This window comes from Macrobrachium rosenbergii, chromosome 36, assembly GCF_040412425.1.
Source record: "Macrobrachium rosenbergii isolate ZJJX-2024 chromosome 36, ASM4041242v1, whole genome shotgun sequence".
NCBI classification, from domain to species: Eukaryota; Metazoa; Arthropoda; class Malacostraca; order Decapoda; family Palaemonidae; genus Macrobrachium; species Macrobrachium rosenbergii.
In genome coordinates this window covers 7602050-7630017 of record NC_089776.1, presented here as the reverse complement: position 1 = coordinate 7630017, position 27968 = coordinate 7602050, and the positions used below count along the sequence as shown (strand labels likewise).

General features: G+C 38.2%; 1 protein-coding gene across 3 annotated transcripts in view; it reads left to right on the top strand.

Moving 5' to 3' along the window:
• LOC136856591 (uncharacterized) overlaps positions 1-27968 on the top strand; it is a 72237-nt gene that overhangs the window by 33060 nt on the left and 11209 nt on the right. For 2 of the 3 annotated variants that reach the window (XM_067134496.1, XM_067134497.1), the window contains exons 2-5: positions 20093-20334; positions 21866-21983; positions 24140-24253; positions 25300-25443. In XM_067134496.1, coding sequence (XP_066990597.1) covers positions 20158-20334; positions 21866-21983; positions 24140-24253; positions 25300-25443 — 553 coding nt within the window. In that variant the 5' untranslated portion in view covers positions 20093-20157. Of the gene's footprint in view, positions 1-14385; positions 14636-20092; positions 20335-21865; positions 21984-24139; positions 24254-25299; positions 25444-27968 lie in introns of those variants that run through there. The other variant, XM_067134495.1, reaches the window with a different exon arrangement.

Sequence of the window (27968 nt, the reverse complement as noted above, 5' to 3'; positions counted from 1 at the left end):
GGCTATTACAATTACACACACACACACATACACACATATATATATATATATATATATATATATATATATATATATATATATATATATATACATATACATACATAATATATATTATCTTTTATTAATATATATATAAATACACAGATTGATATATATATATATATATATATATATATATATATATATATATATATATATATATATATATATATATATATATATATATATATACAAAGCAATTGGAATATAAAGTTGGAAATGCAGCAGATACAAATGAATATTATAACTGACAAACTGATAATAAAAACGAATATAAATGAATAAAGAATACAGATGAATAAGTGAAAATGAATGATACATAAAGACAGCCCATCCAGTCATCACGAAAAATATAAATAAATAACAAAAAAGAATAACATGATGCCGAGAAGACTGTATGACCTGTTAGGAATAATTCCCCCACCAGCTTTAAAACCTCTCTCTCTCTCTCTCTCTCTCTCTCTCTCTCTCTCTCTCTCTCTCTCTCTCTCTCTCTCAGCCAGCGGCCATGCGGATAGTCTCCCTGACTGCATTCTGAAATGAATTACCCCAGTTAGCAGATGTTCGTTCTCTCTCTCTCTCTCTCTCTCTCTCTCTCTTCTAACATCCTTCTTGTATTTCACGAATGCTGTGACACCATATGATATAAACCCATCAAACAACCTTTTTCTGCATTCCCCGTTTTAAAATCATCAATTCAAGCATTAAATACAATGTCAGCAATCGTTTCAAAATGGCCGACCAACGCAGCAGCGAATTTCGAGAGAACAATATTCCAGGTCAGAAGGCTTTAATTAAGAGCGAGAAAAAGGGTTAGAGAGGTGTAACAGGAGGAAAACCTCGCAGTTGCACTATGAATCAATTGTTAGGAGAAGCTTGAGGAAATTAAGATGGGGGGAAGAGAATATGAACGGAGGTGCAGTAAAGGGAACGAAAGGGGATGTAGCAGGAATGGACGCTGCAAGGAACCTTAAGTAATGCCTACGGTGCACTGCGTGAGGTGCACTGACGGCGCTACTTCCCTACTGGGGCAAGGTGGTATGTGGATATCATGATCTTAATAAGAGTGTTCTTCAGTCTGCATAATGGCTGGGTTTTTATTCTACTCCTCCTCAGTCTGTGATCATTCTCAGTCTCCTCCTTCTTTTTTCTACTCCTCCTCAGTCTATGTCCATTTCTCAGTCTCCCCCTTCTCGTTTCTTCTACTCCTACTCAGTCTATGTCCATTTCTCAGTCTCCCCCTTCTCTCGTTTCTTCTACTCCTACTCAGTCTATGTCCATTTCTCAGTCTCCCCCTTCTCGTTTCTTCTACTCCTACTCAGTCTATGTCCATTTCTCAGTCTCCCCCTTCTCGTTTCTTCTACTCCTACTCAGCCTATGTCCATTTCTTAGTCTCCCACTTCTCGTTTCTTCTACTCCTACTCAGTCTATGTCCATTTCTTAGTCTCCCCCTCCTCGTTTCTTCTACTCCTACTCAGTCTATGTCCATTCTCAGTCTCCTCCTTTCTTTTATTCCTCCTCAGTCTATGTCCAGTCTCAGTCTCCTCCTCCTCCTCAGTCTATGTCCATTTTTCAGTCTCCCCCTTCTGGTTTCTTCTATTCCTACTCAGTCTATGTCCATTCCCAGTCTCCTCCTTCTTTCTTTTACTCCTCAGTCCATGTCCATTCTCAGTCTCATCCTCCTCAGTCTATGTCCATTCTCAGTCTCCTCCTTCTTTCTTTTACTCCTCTTCAGTCCATGTCCATTCTCAGTCTCATCCTTTCCTCTAATTCACCTCAGTCTATGTCCATTATTAGTTTCCTCCTCGTTTCTTCTACTCCTCCTCAGTCTGCGTCCATTCTCAGTCCTCCCCTCCTCCTCCTCCCCTCCGTCAATTCTAAGAAAACGCAATTAGGAAAACGAGGAATTTCTGGCCTTTCCTGTCTGCAATAAATGGGCGACCATTATGGTCGAATTGGGACGCCTCAGGCCATGGCTATTCGGATACCCCACCAGCCTTTGTTCGCAATGAACAAAATGAACATCTGGTGCCCCAATCACCTGTCTGGAGGGCATCTAAGTACTGTAGCAATTTGTCTGCAGTAGGCGAAAGGGAAAAAACGCTGAAAGGAACAGATCGAAATAACCTACAAAGCTTCAGATCATTATTTGTATCTGAAAGCTACTTCCAGTTCCCTCAGGCGCAGCAATTCTGCAGGTCTGAATAAGTACTTGTAATACCCTCCTTCAAAAGAGCAGTAATGACCATTCCCTTAGGCGTTACCAAAAAAGAGAAAAAAGAAAGATTACGAAACCACGGTGCAACGACCCGGGCCAAGAACCGCCTCCCCCATTTCCCAAATGGTCGAAAAAGGAAAAAAAAAGAAAGAAACCAATAATTCCTGATGCCTTCCAACTGCATGATTCCTCCGCCTCTCTTCTCCTGCACTCTCGTGAAGGGGAACACGAACCGGTTTCTGGCGGACGAAGCCGGTTCAAACCGGTTCGCTCCGCCATCCCTCCTCACTCAGCTGCGGTCTATGTTTGTGAGGACTGGCAGAGAGAGAGAAAGAGAAAGAGAAAGAGAGAGAAAGAGAGAGAGTGAAGAATCAATGGCGGTGACCTGTATTCAAACGCACGCATTATTATAATATGTAAATATAAATGAATTTATATATATTTACTGTATACATATATATTGTAATCACTAGGGACGACTCTCTCTCTCTCTCTCTCTCTCTCTCTCTCTCTCTCTCTCTCTCTCTCTCTCTCTCTCTGCGCTTAAGTAACCGCATAGATTTCATACCGCGATAAGCTAATATGACGACCAGTATCTGAAAAATCAAGAACCCGTTTGGCTGCCCAGAGGAGAGAGAGAGAGAGAGAGAGAGAGAGAGAGAGAGAGAGAGAGAGAGAGAGAGAGAGAAACTTACTAAATGAGATGGCGCCGGTTCAAATAAGGGAAGAACTTTCCCCTGGGTACAGAGACGGTTCTACTGTAAATGCCATGGGCATATGGGATGGGGTCAGGGTGGGTTAGCCCTTTGCCCGAGGTTATTTTAGACCATTGCTCTCTCTCTCTCTCTCTCTCTCTCTCTCTCTCTCTCTCTCTCTCTCTCTCTCGGTGTGTGAGGGCAATTATTAATTCTGAAATATAGGTGTGTATATACATACATACACACACACACACACATATATATATGGATAAAAAAAATAGTGAATGTGAATGGTATGTTTTTGACTGAGAAAGTAAAACTGATGACATAGGGACTGACAGGAGAAGAACAGTGGAGTGTGGACAAGGAATAAGTTTTGCGAAGTAAGTGTTTATTTATGAAACAGTTTTGCGACATGACTGAGAGTAAATGGAAAAGAACTTTTGACGAAACTTATGTAAAGGCAATATACAGTGTTGAGGGTATTTTGTACAGAAGACAATTCATTAAGGGTAGTTATAAGATTAATGATAGAGCACAATGCAGTAGCACATGTAGAAAGGAAAGTGACTGGTTTGGTGTTAAAGTTGGTCTGAGACAAAACTGTGTTGTCTCCAGGGCTGTTCAACATTTTGACAGATGGAGTTTTGTGAGAAAATGAGGAAATAAATTGCACATTAATGCAAAGTTGTGGGAACAGGAAATTATTTTTGAACGGAATAACAAATGGTTTTTGTTTACTAATGATGCATTATTGCTTAGGACTGGCGGAGAGAAACTGCTGAAATCAGAGAAAAAGGTTGAAAGTTTTTGTAAGAATGGAAACTTCAAACCAAACGAGAGCAAGAATACAGTTAAAAGGGGAAATGTACACAAAGAAGATGGAGCAGTGGATGTTGATATAGGTGGCAGAAGGTGACAGACAAGCAGGCGAAAAGAAAGAGAACAAGCTCCCTGTGCAACAAGGAAACTACCACTGGTAAATATTTACGTCTTCGCGTACCAAAGCAATTTCTCACTGCAGACGCAGCGCTGCCGAGGATTGCAAGGTATTCAACACACGACGTGATTTATGCAGATCAAAAAAATGACCTAGCCTCTTCTCTAACCAACATGGCCCCCGACCTTCAGCCACGGGGAAGCAAAAAATTCTCTCTATTTATCACCTATATCCAAAACGAGGTCCTGCCAACTGAAATCGCCCAATTTAGACCAATTACACTTTAATTTCTTCACGTGTTCACACTCGAATGTCTTAATTAGCGGCAGAAATGGATAGAAATAAGTCAAATCATGTAGTTAATTTTTCTGTTGACAGAGAGAGCAAGAACTCCGTATTCCTACTGCTTTAAGCAATCCCTTGGCGTGAACTGTAATGGAGCTTACTCAGAATACCTCAGACACTCAATAAATGAAAAGATATTTGTCCTTTACTGCATACTTGCAATAATACTAAATATTCAACTCTCCTTGGCTTACAATCTGGTTTACGATCTGTAAATCATGGGCCATGGCTCCCTTGACCCAGTCGACCAGAGGGTGATACATCATTAATCCACTGTCTGGCCGACCTGTCCTGGGTCGAATACTCCATAATTACGCACCGTTTTGTTCCAATTCTATCTTATTAGGTATGAGGCTTACGTGTCAAGGAGATTGTCGTTCTTTATTGCTTGAATTTCGACGAGCTCCGTTTTAAACTGTCAAATTTGGGTCTTGTCTCAATGTATCTCGTGAGGCGGATCATTTGAAGTCGTCAGCTAGGTTGTGAGAGAGAGAGAGAGAGAGAGAGAGAGAGAGAGAGAGAGAGACAATCATACCATTTTCCAATAACAAAAGAATGACAGGAATGCAGTGCCGCACTTGAGTACTTGAGTAATGGCCCAGTCATTACAAAAGCAAGTGGAATTTACCAGTATGAACTGGACAACCATTCCACTTCTCTTCAGCCACACACACACACACACACACACACACACACACACACACACATATATATATATATATATATATATATATATATATAATCTACACACGAGTGTGAGTAAACAAACATACATATTTCCATGCTTGCATTTATGCATACAGATATATACATAGTATGTATGTATGCTATAAATTATGTGTACATACATACCCAGCGTAACCCAGACCCTTGGAATTTGCCAGGAAACACCAACCTTGCTCTTTTCAACATAAAACATGAAAAATTAAACCTGCCCCATTTGCAAATCCTATGGTGGACCCATAAATGCAACACGTCTCACTTGCGCCTATCTTTGGCCGAGACCAGTTCGTCGGGGCAACATCGCATGCATTTATTGACGCCCTGATGCATGCATGTATGTTTGCATGCATTTATGTAACAAGACTGAAATTCACACGTGCGTGTATCGAACAGAACAGAATATAGGATTTAGGCCAAAGGCCAAGATCTGCTGGGACTTACGACGAGAAAGGTTCGAGAGGTGTAACAGGAGGAAAACCTCAAAGCAGTTACACTATGGGTCACTTTGTCAGGAGTAGGTAAGATGGAAGAAAGAGAATATGAACGGAGGTACAGTAAAATGAATGAAAGGGGTCTGCAGCAAGGGACCTAATGAAGGGACGCTGCAAAGAGCCTTAAGTAATGCCTACAGTGAACAGCGTGAGGTGCACTGACGGCGCTAACTCCCCCTCCCAATAAGTATTTAAATATCGTGATTAAAATTCATACAAGTTCTGCCTATTTATTAGTAGAATATGATAAATATTTTCAAAATTTCGGTTTTGATTTTGGAATAATATTATAACAAGCGAACCTTATTATTTTCACAATATTAAAAACATTTTTTCCGCATAATTTCACTTGACTAAATTTACTTCTTGCGTGTGAGAGAGAGAGAGAGAGAGAGGCGAGGGTAGATTCAGAATACTTCATTTCCATCAGTAATCACCGACCTTGACAACAATGTACGTGTATTTGTGCATTTCCAAATTTTACTTATTCTCATGCAAGGTTATTTAATACTCGGCGTTGTCCTAATTTTCATATTTTCGCTTTGGTGCATTTTTCCTGCTCATGATCAACTTCGTTTCCCCACTGACCTTTATCATTTGAATGAGTGTTTTTTTATTTTTAATAATTGGTATCTCTTCTTTCTATATTTCCCTTCACCCTTCTCTTACTTCCTAGTGAACACCATATTCTTTGGAAGCTTGAATAGGGTCCATCTTCTGAATAATAATAATAATAATAATAATAATAATAATAATAATAATAATATTCCTTGGAAGTTTGAATTTCAAGTCAGTGGCCCCTTTGGTGGGCTTGTTCCATACGAATAGGGTTCATCTTCTTAATAATAATAATAATAATAATAATAATAATATAATAATAATAATAATAATAATAATCAGTTATTTCGACACCTTAAAACACAGTTAAAAAAATGACCCTATAACTGACATCTACTTCTCTTTACACTGGATACTGACCTTTGTATTCATATTGCTTAGTTATCTTTGCACCCACGCTGAACGCACTTGAGAAATACACTCAATAACTGATTCAGTTATTGACCTTTGTGTTCATTCTTAAAGGGGAAAATTAGAGTACATTGAACGACAATAACGCCCAGAGAAAATGTGTCAAGTATCGAACTGCGCAGTAAGCTCTGACGTCCAATTTATGACAAACCCAGATATTTGACAAAACAATTCAAGAGAAGTGAAGACGTGTGGTGGAATATTGGCTGCAATAACAGCAATGTCCAAATTATTTCAGATCATCGCGGAAGTGACGAAACATATGTCATGGATCCTTGAATCTCTATCTATCTATCTATCTATTTATCTATCTATCTGTGCGTAGGAGTGTGTATAATATATGTTTTTCCTTCTACCTGCTTTTACTTCTTCCTAATGAACACCATTATATTCTTTGGAAGCTTGAATTTCAAGTCAATGGCACCTGTGCGGTTGTTCCATATGAATAGGTTTCATCTTTTGAATAATAATAATAATAATAATAATAATAATAATAATAATAATAATAATAATAATAATAATAATAATAATAATATTCTTTGGAAGCTTGAATTGCAAGTCAATGGCCCCTGTGGTGGGCTTGTTCCATATGAACAGGTTTCATCTTCTGAATAATAATAATAATAATAATAATAATAATAATAATAATAATAATAATTCTGTTTACGTCACAGATCGAGGTCACTGTACTGAAGCTTTTGTTAGTTAGTTGATACATAAAACTTGTCACAAAGCGGCGATCGAACTTTGTGACCTAGTTTGAAAAGAACAACAAAGAACAATAAAAGCACAGCCAGTTTTTCATATATGAGTGGATTGGTAATTCGCCCAAACTCCTCAAAAAAAAGGATGAGAGAGAGAGAGAGAGAGAGAGAGAGAGTCAACGGCAGTGACCTGTATTCATACACAAGTATTATGTGTATGTAAATATATACATACAGTGTATATACTATATATATATATATATATATATATATATATATATATATATATATATATATATATATATATATATATATATATAAGACTCGTTTTCTTTTTCACCTCCAGTGCTGGAAGGAAACTGAGAGAAAAAGGAGGTCTGAAAGGTGTAACGGGAGGAAAACCTCGCAGTTGCACTGTGAAACAATTGTTAGGAGAGCGTTGCGGAAAGTAAGAGAATATGAACGGAGGTACAGTAAAAGTAATGAAAGGGGTTGTAGCAGCTAGGAGCCTCAGGAATGGGCGCTGCAAAGAACCTCAAATAATGCCTACAGTGCACCGCATTGGGGTAACTTTGCGAAGTCATTTTGTCTTGCTGGAAGGTCTTCTAAGTCCACTATGTAATCGCAAATTAACGACCTGACCTGACCTGACCTTTCCGTGTGACCTGCTCTTAACGAGCCGTTGTCACAATCTTTCTTCTTTAGGAGAAAGGTCACAGGCCTTCCCGTCTCCTGTCCCATTATTCAGCCAGCGAGGTTAACTGCATAAAGGAACAGTTCACTCACGTATGCTTGTGTGTGCTTGCGTGTGCATGCACGCTTGTTTGTGTGAGGAAGTGCGAGAGTATTTGCGGTAATCATTTTAGTAACTGTTTGTCTAGTGAAAAATAGCCTGGATGGGTCTATTACACACTTTTCTCTTTACTTTTCTCTTACTTCCTAATGAACACCATAACATTCTTTGGAAGCTTGAATTTCGAGGTAGTGGCCCCTTCGGTGGGCTTGTTCCGTATGAAAAGGGTTCATCTTCTGAATGATAATAATAATAATAATAATAATAATAATAATAATAATAATAATAATAATAATAATACTCTTTGGAAGCTTTAATTTCGAGTCAATGGCCCCTTTGGTGGGCTTGTTCCATATGAATAGGGTTCATCTTCTGAATAATAACAATAAGAATAATAATAACATTCTTTGGAAGCTTGAATTTCGAGGCAGTGGCCCCTTTGGTGGGCTTGTTCCGTATGAACAGGGTTCGTCTTCTAAATAATAATAATAATAAAAACATGCACATAAAGAAAAACACACCTTTACTAAGCCCTTCAGAAGACAACACTGACGAAACAGAAGAAATTTAACCTAGTCTGTAATCTGTATTGGAAAGCTGTAAAACTAGGCTACCGAGCCAAGGTTGTCTATATGCAATCAGACGCCGCATCAGAAGTAGTTTCATAAAGGATAAAATTCAAGTTCACCTGTTTCACGAAAATATCGCAGGAGTTACAAGCTCTTTTTTTTTTTTAGAAGAGGTACAGGCAATGAATTAGCATTCATTTCGTCAAAATGAACAATGAAAACAGCAAGTAGGGATGTTGTCTCAGTGTTGAGAGTGAACGCCCTAGGAGTTAGCAATGGAATACAGAGTTTTGGCCAAAGGCCAATCACTGGCACCTATGAGGTCATTCAGCGCTGGAAAGGAAATTGAAAGAATGGTAGGTCTGAAAGGTGTAACAGGAGGAAAACCTCGCAGTTGCCCTATGAAATAATTGTTAGATGGTGGCTAGCAAGATGGAAGAAAGATAAAATGAATGGAGGTACAGTGAAAAGAACGAAAGCGGGTTGCAGCTGGGGGCCGAAGGGACGCCAGTGCACCCCGTGAGGTGCACTAACCCCACCCCCCTACGGGGAGTTAAGAGTTAGGATCCTCTGCCCCAAAGACTGACAGAGTATCCCAAAGTCCTGGGGAGGACTCCGATCAACAGGCCGTTGGCTTGGGTTCAACATCACGCTGCATTCATTTTTGCTTCTTCTTCTCTTTGAGATGGCAAACACGACTGACGAAGCAGAAGACGAGCCTTGAGGCGGTCTGAAATGTTTCCAAGAGGGAGGGAAGAGTTTTTTTTTAATGTTGCTTTTTTTAAATTAAGATGCAGGCGCACGACACTTTTTATCGGGAGTAAAACTGTTATTATTTTTAAATTAAGATACCGAAGCGAGAAGGTTGTAGCGAGAATGTAACAATTATTATTATTATTATTATTATTATTATTATTATTATTATTATTATTATTATTATTATTATTATTATTATTATTATTCAGTAGATGAAACCTATCATATGGAACAAGCCCACCACAGAGGTCATGGACCTGAAATTCAAGTTCCCAAAGATATTATTATTATTATTATTATTATTATTATTATTATTATTATTATTATTATTATTATTATTATTCAGTAGAAGAAACCTATTCATATGGAACAAGCCTACAACAGGGGCCACTGACTTGAAATTCAAGCTCCCAAAGATTAATAATATTATTATTATTATTATTATTATTATATTCAGTAGATGAAACCTATTCACATAGAACAAGCCCACCAAAGGGGCCACTGACTTGAATTTCAAGCTTCCAAAGAATACTATTATTATTATTATTATTATTATTATTATTATTATTATTATTATTATTATTATTATTCAGGAGATGAAACCTATTCACACAGAAAGAAGAGATGCCCCTATTACAAAAGAAAAAATAAAATTAATAAACAGATAAAAATTGATTAAATTAATATGCAGAAGCGAGAGACAATTTTGTATCGAGAGCATAACTGTCAAGCCATTCTCTTCTACACTATCACTGAATACAGAATTTAGGCCAAAGGCCAAGCACTGGGACCTATGAGGTCATTCGGCGCTGAAACGGAAATTGACAGTCAAAGGTCCGAAAGGTGTAACAGGAAGAAAACCTCAAGGCAGTTGCACGACGAATTAATGTGTTGGGAGAGGGTTGAGGAAAGTAAGATGGACGAAAGAGAATATGAAAGGAGGTACAGTAAAAAGAACCTTAAGTAATGCCTACAGTCTATGGTAGAAGGAGAAGAGGAGACAGTCATAATATTATAAGTTCCCGCATCCATTGCGACGCCATAACCACAGTCTGACCCATGAAATTGTAAATAGCAGAAGGGGAGATTCAGTTAACTGAGGAATTTCCCCCCCATGAAATTCAAACCCATCTGAGACCTCGCCAGACTCTCGTCCTTCTTCAGAAGATCTTATCATATTTTTAACACCGAGGAAACGAAAAAAAAAGGTCCGCAAATAAATAAATAAATAAAAAAAGTTGTACTGGTATTTCCTTCTGAAGATGTGTTTATTCAAGGTGAAGGGGAGTGGATTAGTTTGGCTTTGCGAAGGAAAATATGAGTCAGTATGATGAGAAGACAACAAATGTCTGCAGTTTTAAGCACAACGCATGCATTTACATACAAGGCATCCAAAGTGAAAGTTATTATCATTCTAAAAGGAACGTAACGACAACGATGTTACTAATTTACAGACCAAACAGATCAAAGAACACGTAAAAAAATAAGTTAACACGGGACAAAAAAAAAAAAAGAAGTAACTTATGCAAATGAAGATAAACCGATAAAAAAAAAATATAACGAGCGACTGCCGTAAAAGGACCTTTCATGAAAGCTAAAATCAAGGTCTAGATTCTCTAGAGCTTCTGAAATAATTTCTCCACGTTGGGCCTTCAGTCACGTGTCTTGTCTGGGAAGAAGGGACACCTACGTCACGCCCTTGATGTCATACTTGACCTTCGCTCCTGGCCAAATAACCCTTGACATTGGAGCCCCGATCTCTTGGGTAAATAATCGAGAGGCCCGAGGCGATCAGCTGATTGCGACAGTTCGAACTAAGCCGCCAGAACGAACTGGTGATAAAACCAGTGACTGAAAATGAAAATATTTATAAGACCACGTCGCCTGTCAAGATATGACGAGGCAGCAGGTGTGCCGTAAATATAATTCCTCGACACTCTTCAGGATCGTCAACGAATGCAGTGGAGGAACGAATCCACAGTTGTGGATGGGTAGAAATACATTTGAAAATGAATCTATTCAGAGAACTTTCGGGTATCTGTTCGAGCCCCATTTTGAAAGGGGCCAATCGAACAGATTCCCGAAATCTCGCCGTTTAGATTTACTTTCGAATACGTTTGTACCCGTACACAACTGTGGATTTGTTTCTCCATTTCAAGACTCACGCTACTATGAGTATATTTATTTTTAATTTAAAGGAATGCAAACCTCATTACAGGCTATATGAACCAACGCTCCAACCCAGCAATTAAAAATGAACCCAACGGATGTACGGGGAGGGGAGGGGACCATTAGAACCAAAATCACGTAGCAACCGGCCGTGAAAGGACCTCAAGGTGCCATTCCTAGACTCCAGGGAGTCTGGAGTGGGCGAAGTCAAACACTGGAAGCCGATGATGAGGATTCCAGGACACAATCCGATGAGAATATTAAGGTCTTAGACCAAAGAGTAACCTAGACAGCGCCCTCGAGATGCAGTGGATTCAGGGACCTGGAAACTGGTCTTTGTTCTCTCTCTCTCTCTCTCTCTCTCTCTCTCTCTCTCTCTCTCTCTCTCTCTCTCTCTCTCTCTCTCTCTCTGTGTCTGGGTCAGTTGAGATTACTTTGGAACGGATTAGACCAGCGTAAAATCAGTACTTTTATTATTTTTAATCAGAAGATGAACCCTATTCGTAAGGAACAAGCCCACCACAGGGGTCGTTGACTTGAAATTCAAGCTTCCAAAGAATATTATTATTATTATTATTATTATTATTATTATTATTATTATTATTATTATTATTATTATTCAGAAGATGAACCCTATTCATAAAGAACAAGCCCACCACAGGGGCCGTTGACTTGAAATTCAAGCTTCCAAAGAATATTATTATTATTATTATTATTATTATTATTATTATTATTATTATTATTATTATTATTATTATTCAAGATGAACCCTATTCATATGAAACAAGCCCACCAAAGGGGCCACTGACTTGAAATTCAAGCTTCCAAAGAATATTAAGGTGCTCATTAGGAAGTAAGTACGATTTCATGTGTCACAAATGACGAATGCACGAATTCAAATTAGAAGAAATTAGAAATTTTGGAGACTCATTAAAATAAAAGCTGCATTACGCCTAAAATGTGACAAGCAAAAAAAGTGTAGCTAATAAGTACACTTTTTATATATACATATATATATATATATAATATATATATATATATATATATATATATATATATATATATATATATATATATATATATATAAATACAAAGCTTCTGTGAGGACCCACAGAATCATTGTCCTTGGAAATAAAATCTCTCCAAGGACTAAGTCGTAAAGCCTAGGTGTACGTTCAATAATGCGGAACTGGTCATGAATGTCTTGTGTCCAGTAAATGCTAAATATTAACCCTTATCATCATCATTATTATTATTATTATAAATGTTGTTGTTGCTACAAGCAATAGAACTGCAGAGGTTAATGAAAACATTCATTAGCATTCTCTCTCTCTCTCTCTCTCTCTCTCTCTCTCTAATACTATTATTATTATTATTATTATTATTATTATTATTATTATTACTATTATTATAATACATGTTGCCACAGCTGCAAGGAGCAGAACTACAGAGGTTAATGATAATATTCTCTCTCTCTCTCTCTCTCTCTCTTTATTATTATTATTATTATTATTATTATCATTATTATTATTATTATTATTATTATTATTATTATTATTATTATTATTGTTGTTATTATTATTATATATGTTGTTGCAGCTGCAAAGAATAAAACTGCAGAGGTAAATGATAATATTCTCTCTCTCTCTCTCTCTCTCTCTCTCTCTCTCTCTCTCTCTCTCTCTCTCTCTCTCTCTCTCTCTCTTATTATTATTATTATTATTATAGATGTTGTTGCAGCTGCAAGGAATAAAACTGCAGAGGTTAGCAAGCATTCAGCATCGTATTCATTCTCTCTCTCTCTCTCTCTCTCTCTCTCTCTCTCTCTCTCCCCCAGCATAATATTTCTCCCCAAGGGCCAGATGTGCCCCCCCCCCCAAAAGAAAGCCGGTGGCTCTCATTAGCGTTCTCCCAGAGGCAGTTCAAGTTATCCAATCGTCCACACCCTCCCGAAGGTGGCCCTGAGAACGAAGTGTATAACATCTGACGGTGTGACATAATCCTCTCCCTGGCATGTCTTGACCTTTCCTACTTTATATATATATATATATATATATATATATATATATATATATATATATATATATATATATATATATATATATATATATATATATATATATATATATATATATACAGGAGCTGGCACCAAAAGCGGGTAGTATCTTGACGGTAATCAGCAAGACTTTATGGGGTGAGGTCGCTAGCGCAATGCCCTGACTAATTGGTATGCTTTCCTTGCCGGTCACCCCTTCGGGCACCGATCATACCCAACGCTGCTGAATGGGGAAGAGCTCGCCCACTGAGCTCAGCAGAACACTGACCAAAAGAGTACCTCCTACCAAGACAGATGGTCTACCGTTGTCTATTTGTGAAGGGTGTGGGGCTGGCTATCTCATCCTACAATGCAGCGCTTAGGTTGGGAATGAAAAACGCCCCTAACCCCCAATTCATGTGAAAAGAGGCGGATTGCTGATATATATATATATATATATATATATATATATATATATATATATATATATATATATATATATATATATATATATATAGACGTATATATATTTACATACATATATAAATAAATATACCGTATATATGTGTGTATGTGTAGATTTCCCCAATTTTACAATGACATTGTACTGTTTCCTCCTTGACTGAAAACATGCTGATTCAGTAATTTCTCACCTGAATTCACATACATACGCATACAGCATAAAAATCACATAACGTCCCCCACCATCATAGACCTAGAAACTCGAAGGTGGAGGGGGCGCTTGGTACACGTGTAAGAGGTGTGGGGGCGATATCCCTGGAGTAGGACCACGGAAGGGAAGGGGAGGGGGGATAAGGACAAGGTTCCCAGGGTCCCTTCCAGTCCCACCCCGTACCGCAGTGCAGAAAACACCACAACCACAACTGCCCCAGCCCTTCACCTGAGAGCTTCTCTGAGTTCTCTCCCAGTTCAACATTCCACGATTCCAGGCCGCCAGGGCGACGGCTGACGACCCTCACACTCGGTCCAGGGTTTCGTGGGCCGTGGCCAGCTGCTGGTGCTGCTGCTGCTGCTGCTGCTGCTGCTGTGCTGTGCTGTCTTTTGCACACTCTCAGTCTCAGTCAGTTCAGTTGCTTCGCAGACGGCGGCATGAGTGAACACAGCGGTGAGTGTCTCTGAACTCTGGACTGGTCTCTGGGGCCCACCCTCCTCCTCCATCCCAAGGACTCGGGCGGGCATTCCCTCCTCCTCTCTCTCTCTCTCTCTCTCTCTCTCTCTCTCTCTCTCTCTCTCTTTCTTAAGAGTATAGTGACCACGCAAGTTTTTAGTGATTCGAACGCAGTGTTCTGTGAGCGCCAGTGATTTCCGGGGACGGGATCATTTAGATAAGCCGTTTTGTCTGGGTACTTCCAACGCTGTTGTAAAGTTTGACTTTGTGTGACTGACACGACTCTGCTGTATCGACGATATCGTCTTACTGTGATTAATTATTGCACAGTTCCGCGTCTCTGCGTGTCTGCGCGCACGCAGGGCATTCAATCGTTTATTATTATTATTATTATTATTATTCAGAAGACGAACCCTATCCCCTATTCATACGGAACGAGCCCACCACCAAAGGGGCCACTAACTCGAAATTCAAGTCCCGAAGAATATTATGGTGTTCATTCGAAAGTAACAGAAGATAAAATAGGGAAGACAGTGCTTCACAGGTGGCGGGGGTACCGTATCCCACATCCCAAACAGAAAAGATAACTCTTACTGTCGTCGGAGATTCCGACTTTGGCCACCTTCCAAAAACTGTATCACAACGAGTGCTTGCAGTGTGTCGCTCCTCGAGTCACTGTCGCAGTCACAGCATTCTTAATGGGATGGAAAAGGTTTTCCAGTGATTGTTGTGGCACTGCCCACTCACTCACGGCAGTTTTCCCTTTCATTGGCAGTTTTTTTTAGAAATGTTGAGATCACTGAAGGGATACGTTCTTTTTTTCACGTACTGCACTTGTTATTTGTTAGGTTCTGTCTTTTTTTAGCTTAATGCTTCGTTTGATCTTTTCATCTGACTTCTTGTTCTTATATCATCTATTATTAGCTTTTTTTATTTTCCACACGCCCGCACGCACGCATACATACACACACGTACGTTATATATAATGTATGTATGTGTGTATATATATATATATTATATATATATATATATATATATATATATATATATATATATATATATAGTGTTTATGTATGTATTTATTTACGCAATATATACATACATTTCATACATTTTATAAATATATATATAAATATGTATATATATGTGTATATACTGTATATATATATATATACATAATGTACGTATGTATTGATGTGTGTAAAACATACATACATAAACACACAATATACAGTACGTATATGTATGTTTAAATATTAAGCAGTAAGTAACCCAGTTAACTGTCCCTGGGAATAACATACACCAAACTCAATAAGATAAGAACCTGTATACTCTGACCAGAATTCGATTATTTTGCCTCGTGTGCATATTATATGTTGGCGACAGTGACGTTATCCATTCAGCCATAAATAGAAAGAAAAATACGATACATATGTGATACTGAGCACGATTCCTTGGAGGCACATGAATCATAAGTGATTATACACTGCTTCGTGTTTATATGTCATTCAATCCGAAAGGAAACGTGTATTGTCCATTCTGCCCTAAAATGGAAAACTGCGGTATCTGCAAATATTTCGAAATTGAGACATGCCACCTACTGGGCTCGTGAAACACTAATACACAAGTTACTGCAGTTTCAGAATGATTCATCAATTCTTTATTTAGGGGGTCCCATTTGCAGTATCTGCAAAATCAGTAGTGAGGCCAGGGAAAACTGCAGTATCTACCATTTTTCTCGGTTGTGTATTTTTGCAGACACTGCAGTCTTCCAATTTAGGGCAGTATAACATGGTTTTCTTTCACGTCTATTGGTTTTAACATCTGTGAATCGTTAGCCACTACTGAGTAAACGAGAGCGAGAGGCGATCAGCATTAATCAATGACTCCAAAATGCTTAACACGGACGTGTAACGACCAGCTGTATGCCACAGCCAGGGATGGCTTGAGGGTAATCTGACTGAGGGGGTTAGAGACAATTTTGACCAACTAGCCTTCTTCTTCTTCTTCTTCTTCTTCTTCTTCTTCTTCTTCTTCTTCTTCTTCTTCTTCTTCTTCTTCTTCTTATTAATAATAATTAATTATTATTCAGAACACATTAATATTAATTCAAGCCTATTAAGAACATGATCATCTTATAATAATAATAATAATAATAATAATGCTAAGAAATCCACAACCTCCAGAAAAACAGTTGTGTAATAAAAAAAACACAATAATATAGTAAATTCCATTGCTGTGTAAAAGACCAAAAACAAAAAAACTTTCGAACACCAGTCGTTAAATAATATTTGTACGGCGAACAATAGCGATCAGAACTGTAACGTATAAATTATTATGTTCAACAAACTCGAAGCCTTTCGGGAACTCATGTTTCCATCTTCAGGGGAAATGGAATATAAAATATAGAATTTAGGACAGAGGCCAAGCGCTGGGACCTAAGAGGTCATTCAGGGAGGAAACGGAAATTGACAGGGAAAAGGTGGGGAAAGGTGTAACAGGAGGAAAACCTCGCAGTTGTTAGAAGAGTGTAGAAAGTAAGGTGGTAGAAAGAGAATATGAACGGAGGTGCAGTAAAAGGAACAAAAGGGGTTGCAGCTAGGCGCCGAAGGGACGCTGCAAAGAACCTTGAAAAACGCCTGCAGTGCGCCGCATGAGGTGCACTGAGGGCACTACCTTCCTACGGGGTTCAGGGGAAATGGAATGAATTCAGTGGTAGTTTCTGGGTATACATGCCTGGCATGCCATCTGACGGTAGGTGTATGCATCTTCCTAGATAAAAAGAATATATAAATAGATAACATAAATGATTTTATCGTATTGGCAAGTGGACAGTTGCTTGGGCCTTTCTTAATCAAAGGTTTACTGATCTTGAGAATGGATACTGAATTAACAAAAGGTCCTTTTCGCTGTTTGAAGTCATTACTATAACTGTACCTTTTATAGGTCCCAGAGCTTGGACTCTGGCCTAAATTCTATATTCTAATCTATATTCTTAAACGCTTATATATGGCATTTTTACTGGGACTTTTACTGAAACATCTACCATACTCGACTTTTTGGAGATATTTTTAACACGCGATAATGAGAATAGTACACAAAATCTTTAAACAGAACGAAAACATGGGGAAAAAGCACCACTGCTGGCTCTGAAAGGCCACACCACTGTACAAGCTGATGTTATCAAATGGCCACTGCAACCTGTTATATCAAATTAAATTTATTTCCTCGTATTTAACAGCAGGCCAGTGCTGTTTTTTTTTTTTTTTTTTTTGCAAATCGAGTCAGTCACTTCCAAACAAAAAAAAAAATACGCGTTTATCGATAACTGTTTCATAACATGCTGTTGGTCGCGTGCTGGTACACACTCTCTCTCTCTCTCTCTCTCTCTCTCGAACACTCTTCTCTCTCTCTCTCTCTCTCTCTCTCTCCTTCCCAGGCCCCTACGACACATTATCACAAACACACTTGCCACATTCTCTCTCTCTCTCTCCCTCCCTCCTTACCAGGACCCCCAAAGACATTCGCACAAACACATTTGCCATTCTTTCTCTCTCTCTCTCTCTCTCTCTCTCTCCTCCCCCTTACAAGGACCCCAACGACACAAGCACGCAAACACATTTGCCATTTTCTCTCTCTCTCTCTCTCTCTCTCTCTCTCTCTCTCTCTCTCTCTCTCTCCTTCCCAGACAAATTATCACAAACACACTTGCACATTCTCTCTCTCTCTCTCTCTCTCCTTATCAGGACCCCCAAAGACATTCGCACAAACACATTTGCCATTCTCTCTCTCTCTCTCTCTCTCTCTCTCTCTCTCTCTCCTTACCATGCCCCCAACGACAAAATCACACAAACACAGTTGCCATTCTACCTCGTGCGAAAACTTTGCAACGCAGAGGTCATGCAATCGCCACGTGTTTAATTTGCAGCTGGTGCGGAACACGTCAAAAATAAAAACGTCCATTCTGGCGCTTGTCACTGCTTCTGTTTATAAACAGATGAGGACCTGATTTAGAACGCGGCGAGAAAACAGCACTGTTCGCTGTTTTCCCCCTTGGCAGGAAATGGTTTCAGGGACTGAATGGTTTCAGGGACAGAAATCTGGCCACGTTGACTGCTGAATGTCATTTTTTTTTTCACTCCTTGGGGATTCCGGGAAACGAAAATAATGATAATAACAATAATTATAGCATGTTTGCGTGGTATGAAAAAACACTAAATGTTTGGACGTATTGGGTGAGGGGTGGGGGCTAGAGGGGTGGGGTTTGCAGACCTATTACCTGGAATATAGTTGGAAAGAAAAGGGACTTTCCAATTTTTTTAATTGGTCCTATTCCCTGGAATATAATTGGAAAGAAATGAGCAATTTTTAATTAATGAGACAGCCGGGGGGTTGCAGTCCTATTCCCTGGAATATAATTGGAAAGAAATGAGATTTTCCAATTTTTAATTAATGACGCAGCCGTGGGGGGGGAGTCTGAAGTCCTATTACCTGGAATATAGTTGGGAAGAGTCTGAAGATTTTCCAGTCTATAATTAATAAGAGAGCCGGGGAGAGTTTGAAGTCCTATTCCTGGAATACAGTTAGAAAGAGAATAGATCTGCCAATTTTTAATTCATGAGACAGCCAGGGTGGGGAGGTTGGAGAGTTTGCACTCCCATTCCCTGGAATATTACTGGAACGAACCAGAAGAGCTTTTGTCCAATTTTTAATCAAAGAGACAGCACGGTATCTAACAGATAACAAGTTGTACTGCACATCAACATTCCCGAGAATATAAACTGATTTATTCCATCGAACAGAAACTTCACCCTAACGGCAGTTCAACTTGAAAGTAAATCTCTCAGAAAGGAGGAAGAACGAGTTTTGCGAGAACATATACGCTAATCCATTTAACAGAATCGATACAACTGGCGAGTCACCACGAGTAAAGAACTTGTATATATCTATCTATATATATCTATATTTATATATATATTTAAATGCAGATGTGTGTGTGTGTGTAGTATATATATATATATATATATATATATATATATATATATATATATATATATATATATATATATATATATATATATATATATATATATATAATATATATATATATAAAATATATATAAATTATAATAAAAAGTACTATAAAATGTATTAAATTAAAATACTGAAGTATAGCGGGGGGAATACGACACAATTAGCCTATATCCTTAAGCGATTTTAAAATTCATTGTTTGTGCGTTAGCTTTAAAGTCCTGACTTTACTGCTTTCACATCAAACTGTAAATAAATACAAGACACTTCCCTCTAAAAATAAATAAATGATACATAAATAATGAAGGCATTGACCCCATTAACGTTAAAAATTAAATATATGCAGGCCTGTATATGTGTATAAATGCACGCATCCATTTCACACTCAGTAATCCTTCCCATCTCTGCTGCTCTTATACACAGGTGTTTCCTACAAAGTTCCTCCGAGCTGTTCCCCGCTGAACCTCGGTTCACCCACCACCACCATCATGACCTACGACGACGATCACGTGACCTCCCCCCTGTGCGAATTGGCGCTGGGGACCATCGTAGAAGCCAAAGAAGGCTCCAACAGCAGCGTCAGCGGAGAGAGCGAGACCGAGTCTTGCACTTCCGAGCCGCCGGAACCTCCGCCGCCCACCACTACGACCTCCCTCCTGAAGAAGGTGAGTTTTATGGGTGTTCGAGTGTTCGATGGTGAGCCGTTGCAAAGGTAAAGTCCTCTTATTACTACTACTAATGCTATGTTGGCTCATCGACTCGACATCTTCCAAAATTCACCTCTCTCCTCAAGAAGGTGAATTTTGTGGGTGTTCGATGGTGAGCCGTTGCAAAGGTAAAGTCCTCTCATTACTACTACTACTACTACCGATGCGATGTAAACAAACCATGTCCCCAGCTTCGTCGTTATTGCAGATATATAGATACATGATCAATATTCACACATTTCCCACATATGATCATCATTCACACATTTTTTCCATATGTGTCTACGCTTACACACAGCTAGTATTTATTTACACATAATATAGACATACGATCAGCATTCACATATTTTCTATATATGTTAATTTTACACATCCGTAAACTTTGTTGCGCATGTAAACATACAAAAACCAGTAGTTATTTACACATATAGACACACGACCAACATTCACACATTTCCATAAATGATCAACATTCACACATTTTCCATATATGTTAATTTTACACATATAAATCCGTAAATAAATGTGTTGCGCATGTAAATACATAAAAAACCAAGCATTTATTTACACATACAGACACATGATCAACATCCACACATTTTCCATATATGATCAACATTCACACATTTCCATATATGATCAATAATAAATACTGACAAGAACTAGTATTTATTTACACATATAGACACCCACATAAATATACATACGGTAGATACATCGTGTGAGTATACATGTATGTATCAATACAACATCATACATATGCAACTGATTGATTGATTGATTGTGGCTACTAAAACTGGCGTCACAACTTCTAGGTTATTGAAGCACGTATGAAATACAGCCATAGGCTATGTGTATGCGGACATGTGTACTAACACAAAGACAAGAAACTTTTTTTAATACAACATAAGTAAAAAATGCGCCGAAGTTTCCTCGGCGCAAACGAGTTTTCTGCACAGCCGCTACAGCGTATAATCAAGGCCACCGAAAATAGATCTATCTTTCGGTGGTCTCGGTATAATGCTGTGTGACCCGCGGCTCATAAAACTTTAACCACGGCCCGGTGGTGGCCTATTTATATCGCTGCCAGAAGCACGATTGTGGCTAAATTTAACCTTGAATAAAATAAAAACTACTGAGGTTGGAAGGCTGCAATTTGGTATGTTTGATGACTGGAGGGTGGATGATCAACAGACCAATTTGAAGCCCTGCAGCCTCAGTAGCTGATAAGATCTGAGGGCGGACAGAAAAAGTGCGGACGGACAGACAAAGCCGGCACAATAGTTTTCTCTCACAGAAAACTAAAATGGCAAGAGGGTTAACCTTGAGGCCAACCACTAAACCAAATGAATATTTAAAACGGGAAGACTGGGTATCAAAAAAAAAAAAAAGTTTGGTATCTGTAATCCCTTTGATTTTTAATTTTCTTCGGGTAACTGTGCTCCGCCCAAAACGAGTCGAGTTTTATTTGTCTTTATTTTTCAAACAGGATGTTGCTGTGAAGGTTACGGAAAGCAGAGAGGCGCCCAAGGTGCACCCAGATATTGACGGGGGATGGGCGTGGGTCGTGTTCGTGGCTATGTTTTGCATCTTCTCCATTACGGCAGGCAAGTTCGATTTCTTGGTGTTTTTCAGGCGCGACCTACAACGTCACAACATACACACAGGGTATACACTAGGTACACGCTCGCATATATATGTATATAGTAGCGCGCAGAATAGCATAGAATATAGAATTAAGGACAAAGGCCAAGAGCTGGGTCTTATGAGGCCATTCAGCGCTGAAACGGAAACTGAGAGTAAAAAGGTTTGAAAGGTGTAACAGGAGGAAAACTGAATCAATTGTTAGGAGAGGGTCGTGAAAAGTAAGATGGTAGGAAGAGAATATGAACTGAGGTACAGTAAAATGAATGAAAGGGGTTGCAGCTATAGGGGCCTGAGGTAGGGACGCTGCAAAGAACCTAGAGTAATGCCTACAGTGTACCGTATGAGGCGCACTGACGGCTCTAACACCCCTGCGGGGTATAGTAAGATATATTCGCGCTTGGATATTAAGCTAAAAATAGCGTTTTACTTTAGAAATTAGCATAATTTACACCCAAAGGGAATACTAGAAACACGCGCGCATATATCTACTCATCAAAACGCATTCACGCTTGAACATTTAGCCGAAAAATACCCCCGTCGCCGTCGAATTACCGCACAAATAACCTGCTCCCAAAGGGAATGGTATTATGTACGTGTCCTAACCCGGCATCGAGCATAAACGCCCTTTATGGCCGGCACACGGCAGGAATGACTCGAAGTATTAAGTGCACTCGTCGTTCGCTATCTCTCACGTGCCGACTATAAAAGGCCCTCTGGGTTCGAACCTTGACCAGGGTAGGTGTACTTATTTTATATATAGTTCCATCTGGGTCTGAACTGCTCCCAATCATGGCGTCGAGTATGCGAGCATGAAAAGACTATGGATGAAAATGGTGATAAATTATAATTGACAAGCACTCTCTCTCTCTCTTTCTCTCTCTCACACACACACACACACACACACACACACACACACACACACATATATATATATATATATATATATATATATATATATATATATATATATATATATATATATATATATATATATATATATATATAAATGTATATACATATATATATACATATATATAAATGGATATAGATAGATAGATAGATAGATAGATACACATATGTATATATATACAAATAAATATAGATATATAAATGGATATATAGATAGATAGATAGATATCTGAGTGATACAGTTACTCGCAATGCATATGAGTTAAAGTCAAAGAAAGTTCTCAAATATTTTCGCGTATTTACTCCACAAACATCTTCAGGAGAGTAACACGCCATTCAAAAAGAATGCAAAAAAAAAAAAAATGCAAACTAAGCGTCCAGAGTCTTGAAATATGAAAACAGCCCCGAAGTGTGAAAGGAAGTACTGTTAATGCTTTATAAAGCTGGAAGTAATTTTCGTGTACAATATGCATCAATATACATACATGAATACAGTTGTATATACACACCTCTACAAAGGCATGTAGATATTGACGCCCTAAAAGGGTCGATGGAACTATCTGGGTAGTGTATGAATTACGGAAGTGGAAGGTCATTGAAGGTCAAAAGGTCAATATAGTTCATTATCATGACCTTTGTTGATGCATACTAAACGTATCTTTTCATGAACTTAATGATTAATCAAATATCTTAATTCTTATCAGAATGTTTTGTACCCTAAAGATTTTTACAGTTATGATACACTGAATGGCATATACAATTAACTGTTTTTACAGTTATTATACATTGAATGGATTAAATAATTAACTGCTTTCACAGTTCTTACACACTGAATGGAATAAACAATTCACAGTTGTCACAGTTACTATACACTGAATGGTATATACAGTTAACAGTTGAATATTCTCTCAATATCTTACAACTGACAACAGTTCCTCACAATTCCTAACCTCAACTGCTTTCACAGTTCTTACACACTGAATGGAATAAACAATTCACAGTTGTCACAGTTACTATACATTGAATGGTATATACAATTAACAGTTTCTACAGTTATTATACATTGAATGGAATAAACAATTCATAGATTTTACACTTACTACACAATGAATGGAATAAAAAAAATATAATATACAATTAATGGAAATTACAGATAGCACTCCTTCATCCCGTAATCAAAGAAATGTTCTGGGTTCTTTCAATATAGGTTTGCTGTACGCCACTGGATTGTACTACGTTAAGATGCTCGACGAATATGGGCAGTCCCGTTCCTACACTGCTTGGCTTGGGTCCTTGGTAAACGCCTTCTTCATGCTTGGAGGTAAGAAGCCCAGGCCTGGGTCTGTTTGTTTTTATATTATATGTGTATATATATATATATATATATATATATGTGTGTGTATATATATATATATATATATATATATATATATATATATATATATATATATATATATATATATATATATATATATATATATACAGTGGTGTCTCATTTAATGAACTGTAAATTATCGATTTCTATCATTAGTGTTTGAAAAGGTATTTTGCAAAAAAAAAAAAAAAATATTACAATCATGAACAGAGAAATCTAGAACAAACAGTAATAATGGCTTTTGAATACCAAGAAAAAGATATAGCCTTTACTGAAGTTGAAGATAAGACTAAGTGTTACTAAATATAGTTCTGACATCATAAAGTGCCGTGTTATCAGTGCCACAGAGAATTAAGGAGTTTGATCTTCACTCCAGACACTTTACTGACACACTGCGTTTCTATCAAGAGATGGCAACTAGATTATTTTGCATTTATGAAACCAAAACTTTAAAAAGAGGTTCCTTCATCTAGATATTACACTACAGTATCTAATTCTCAGGCTCAACAGTCATGTTACTAGTCAGAACTATAAGCAACAAAGACCCACAATAGTACTCTTTAACTCAAGGTTCACTAGAAATGTGAAGATACCATTCACACTTTGAATGAATTGTTGGACTAAAGGTAGCTGCTATTTACAAATTAATTCACACTATAAAGGAGTACACCCTCAACATACTGCCAGTCATAACACTTGTTTTCCCAAGTAAATTGTACCTTCCATTTTATAAAAAATAAAGTAGTGATTTTGAGAAAAGCCAGGAGTACCCTAAGGCCTGCTATTAGCACCACTTCAAAAATCTTCTTGTGCGTTATGGTTCATGACAAAATTGTCTAAGTATTGCAGAGAAATTTCACTTCAAAAGTTAGTTCAGGTTCACTAGGACACAACTGTTAATGCACTGTGTGGGAAAGAGAATGAGTGTTATGTACTGCAGATGTGTTTCGTCGCTTCAAAAGGTTACATCTATCAAATGACATAATTTGCAGGTCCCGTGAGCTCAGCTTTCATCCAACGTTTCGGATGTCGGGCATCTCTCATGTTCGGCTCCGTGGTGACGTCAATAGGCTACATCTGCTCGGCGTTCACCAACTCCTTGGAGCTGCTCTTCGTCACCTATGGCGTAGTAGTAGGTGAGTGAACGCGCGACAGGGTCGAGACTTCTCAAGATTTTGACACCATGTCATCAGTCAGCCCCTTCAGTGCTGTTTTCCTCGCTCATTCATTTATTTTGCCACATTTGTCTTATACATGTGGAATAGGAATGATTAACTGTCTCATAGAAGTATTGAAACCCTCCTTTTACATCCTAACCTTGTGGAAACATTCCTTATGCTTGTCCACGTCGAGTCTTTATTCCAGGCTAAAATTCGATGAGGGCTTAGGAGTATCCCTGGCAGGCAGGCAGACAGCTGGTGGGTGTTGCAGGTCTCACAACTAGCACAGCCCCGAACTTCTGCACGCAGCTGCTGCCGCTCACCTGCACATCACTCTACCTTTCCCCCCATTTTTTTTTAGAATTGTTTACAGCACTGCACCCAGGGAGGCTGCTGGAGGAGGCCGCTTGCAGGGGGAGGAGGCAGAGGCTTGAAGACTTAAGTCACAAGACGAGGTTAACGAAAAAATCCAAATTCTCCGTCAACATCGCTCACTTGTTGGGACAGATGATGATGATGAGGGTGATGATGATGATGATGATGATGATGAGATGATGATGATGATGATGATGTGATGATGATGATGATCTTGATGTGAGGATGTTGATGATTTCCTCTTCGGGGGTTAATGATCACTTTTAGGAGAAAGAGAGAGATGTTGGTGCAGATATCAGGTGCGTATAACTGCGTAGGCATTTTTGGGAAGCAGGATCTCAATTAAAAGTTTTCCAAAATGTTCCCAAACAAGTTTTCTGATTGGAGATACTTGTTTGTACAAAATGAAATTTGGTGTTTGTAATATTTCAGTTTCTCTGACAATGTTGTTATAATGTCAATATGGTATGTATAATGAACTCATTATTTCTTGCAGCCTTTCATAAGTTCTCGATACTTTTTTTTCAATGATTTTCTCCAAGCCCAAAGCATGCTTTCCTCTATCATATTCCACTTTTTTTATTGTTGCTATATAGTTGACATTCCCAACATTTCTTCACAAGAAAAGAGGTAGGAACTTAAGTGCTTGCTGCCTTTAGTGCTGCTTCTGATACAACAGACTCCCAGAGTGTCCAACGGGTATAACTGTGCTCTCCACACACCCTCTCAATCAGACCCTGAACAAAGTCATTCGAAAAGACTGGTGGAACACGAGCTGAAACTTGAAAAGTTTTTTTCTTGCCTTTGCACTTCCATTTGTAGTTTGGCCATAAACTGCATCCGAATGGTTCTCATGCTTATCCTTTTTTCTTGAGGAATGTCTGGCCTAAATTCATACACAAATATGGAGACTCTTATTTCTGCATGGCTTGTTCACCAGGGAGAAACTCGAAGGTAGGCTAATGGCCCTTGAAACAACTGGAAATTTTATTGCTCTTGTGGTCTGCAATACTGCACACCGACCTACTATATCAGTTCCAGAGGGCAGAATATTACGGTCTCTCTTAAATTCTGAAGCAAATTGTAATCAGAAGGAAGTTTGTACTCAGGAAAATGGAAGAAGTAGATTTTGTAGTTTTTGCCAATTTTGTTCAGATGTAATGTGCTAATACTTATAAAATATTTTTCCAACTTATATGTGTATATGTGTTGTATACATACATCTAAAGCATTCCCTTACTTTAGTACTTGACAATATAAAAACTGCTAAGCAACTTAGTTGACAGAGAAAAATATTCAATGTCAGGACACATTTAGAACAATTTTCCAATCAACAAATCTCTAACCATGCTTGAAATGTCAGTGGAGAGGTTCTGTTTACTTTTGGAATATTTTTTTTAGGAGGGCAGCAGCTGCATAAAAAAAATCCTTTGTATTTTTGGTCTCTTCATAATATACAAATTTTTGTTTGAAATTATAATACCCCTCTCTCTCTATTGTGAAAAGAGAACTCATATTTTCAGATTGTCATTCAGAATCAGTGTTTAGTCTTCCTTCCACATGTTTCATTCTGATGTTAGTTAGGATGATACCTTGGCTGTCACAGGTCACGTTTCTGTACCCAAAGGAAAAGCCCAATAATTTGTAATAAATTCACATGACAAAATAAAGCATAGGAAGAAGAGTTAGGAAACTGCAGAACCTTTAAGGTAGCACTTAGGGGACCAAGTCTGTGTTTCAAGTAAGTCAAGCACTTAAGTCTTTTCTTATCATATATACTCACAGTTAAACATCTTTGCAATTCTCCTCTCAAAATACATTTCCTGTGTCCCTCTCCTGAATGGGTTTTCTTAAGAATCACTTGATCCAAATGCAGAATATTTCTGAATTCATAATGTAAGGAAGCTCCTGTGAGAAGGGGTTAATCATTTAGAATGAAGTTGTCCTCTAAATGGGATGTACTACTAGTTTTACATTTAGAACTTAACTTACCAGATAGTTTCCAATTCTTTAAGTAATTGCAAATTATACTTTATGTATTTCCTTGTCTACTTTGTGCTGTCATGTTTTTGTAGAGTAACTTTATAACTTGACTCTCACAAGGTGATGTCCAAGTCACCTTAGTG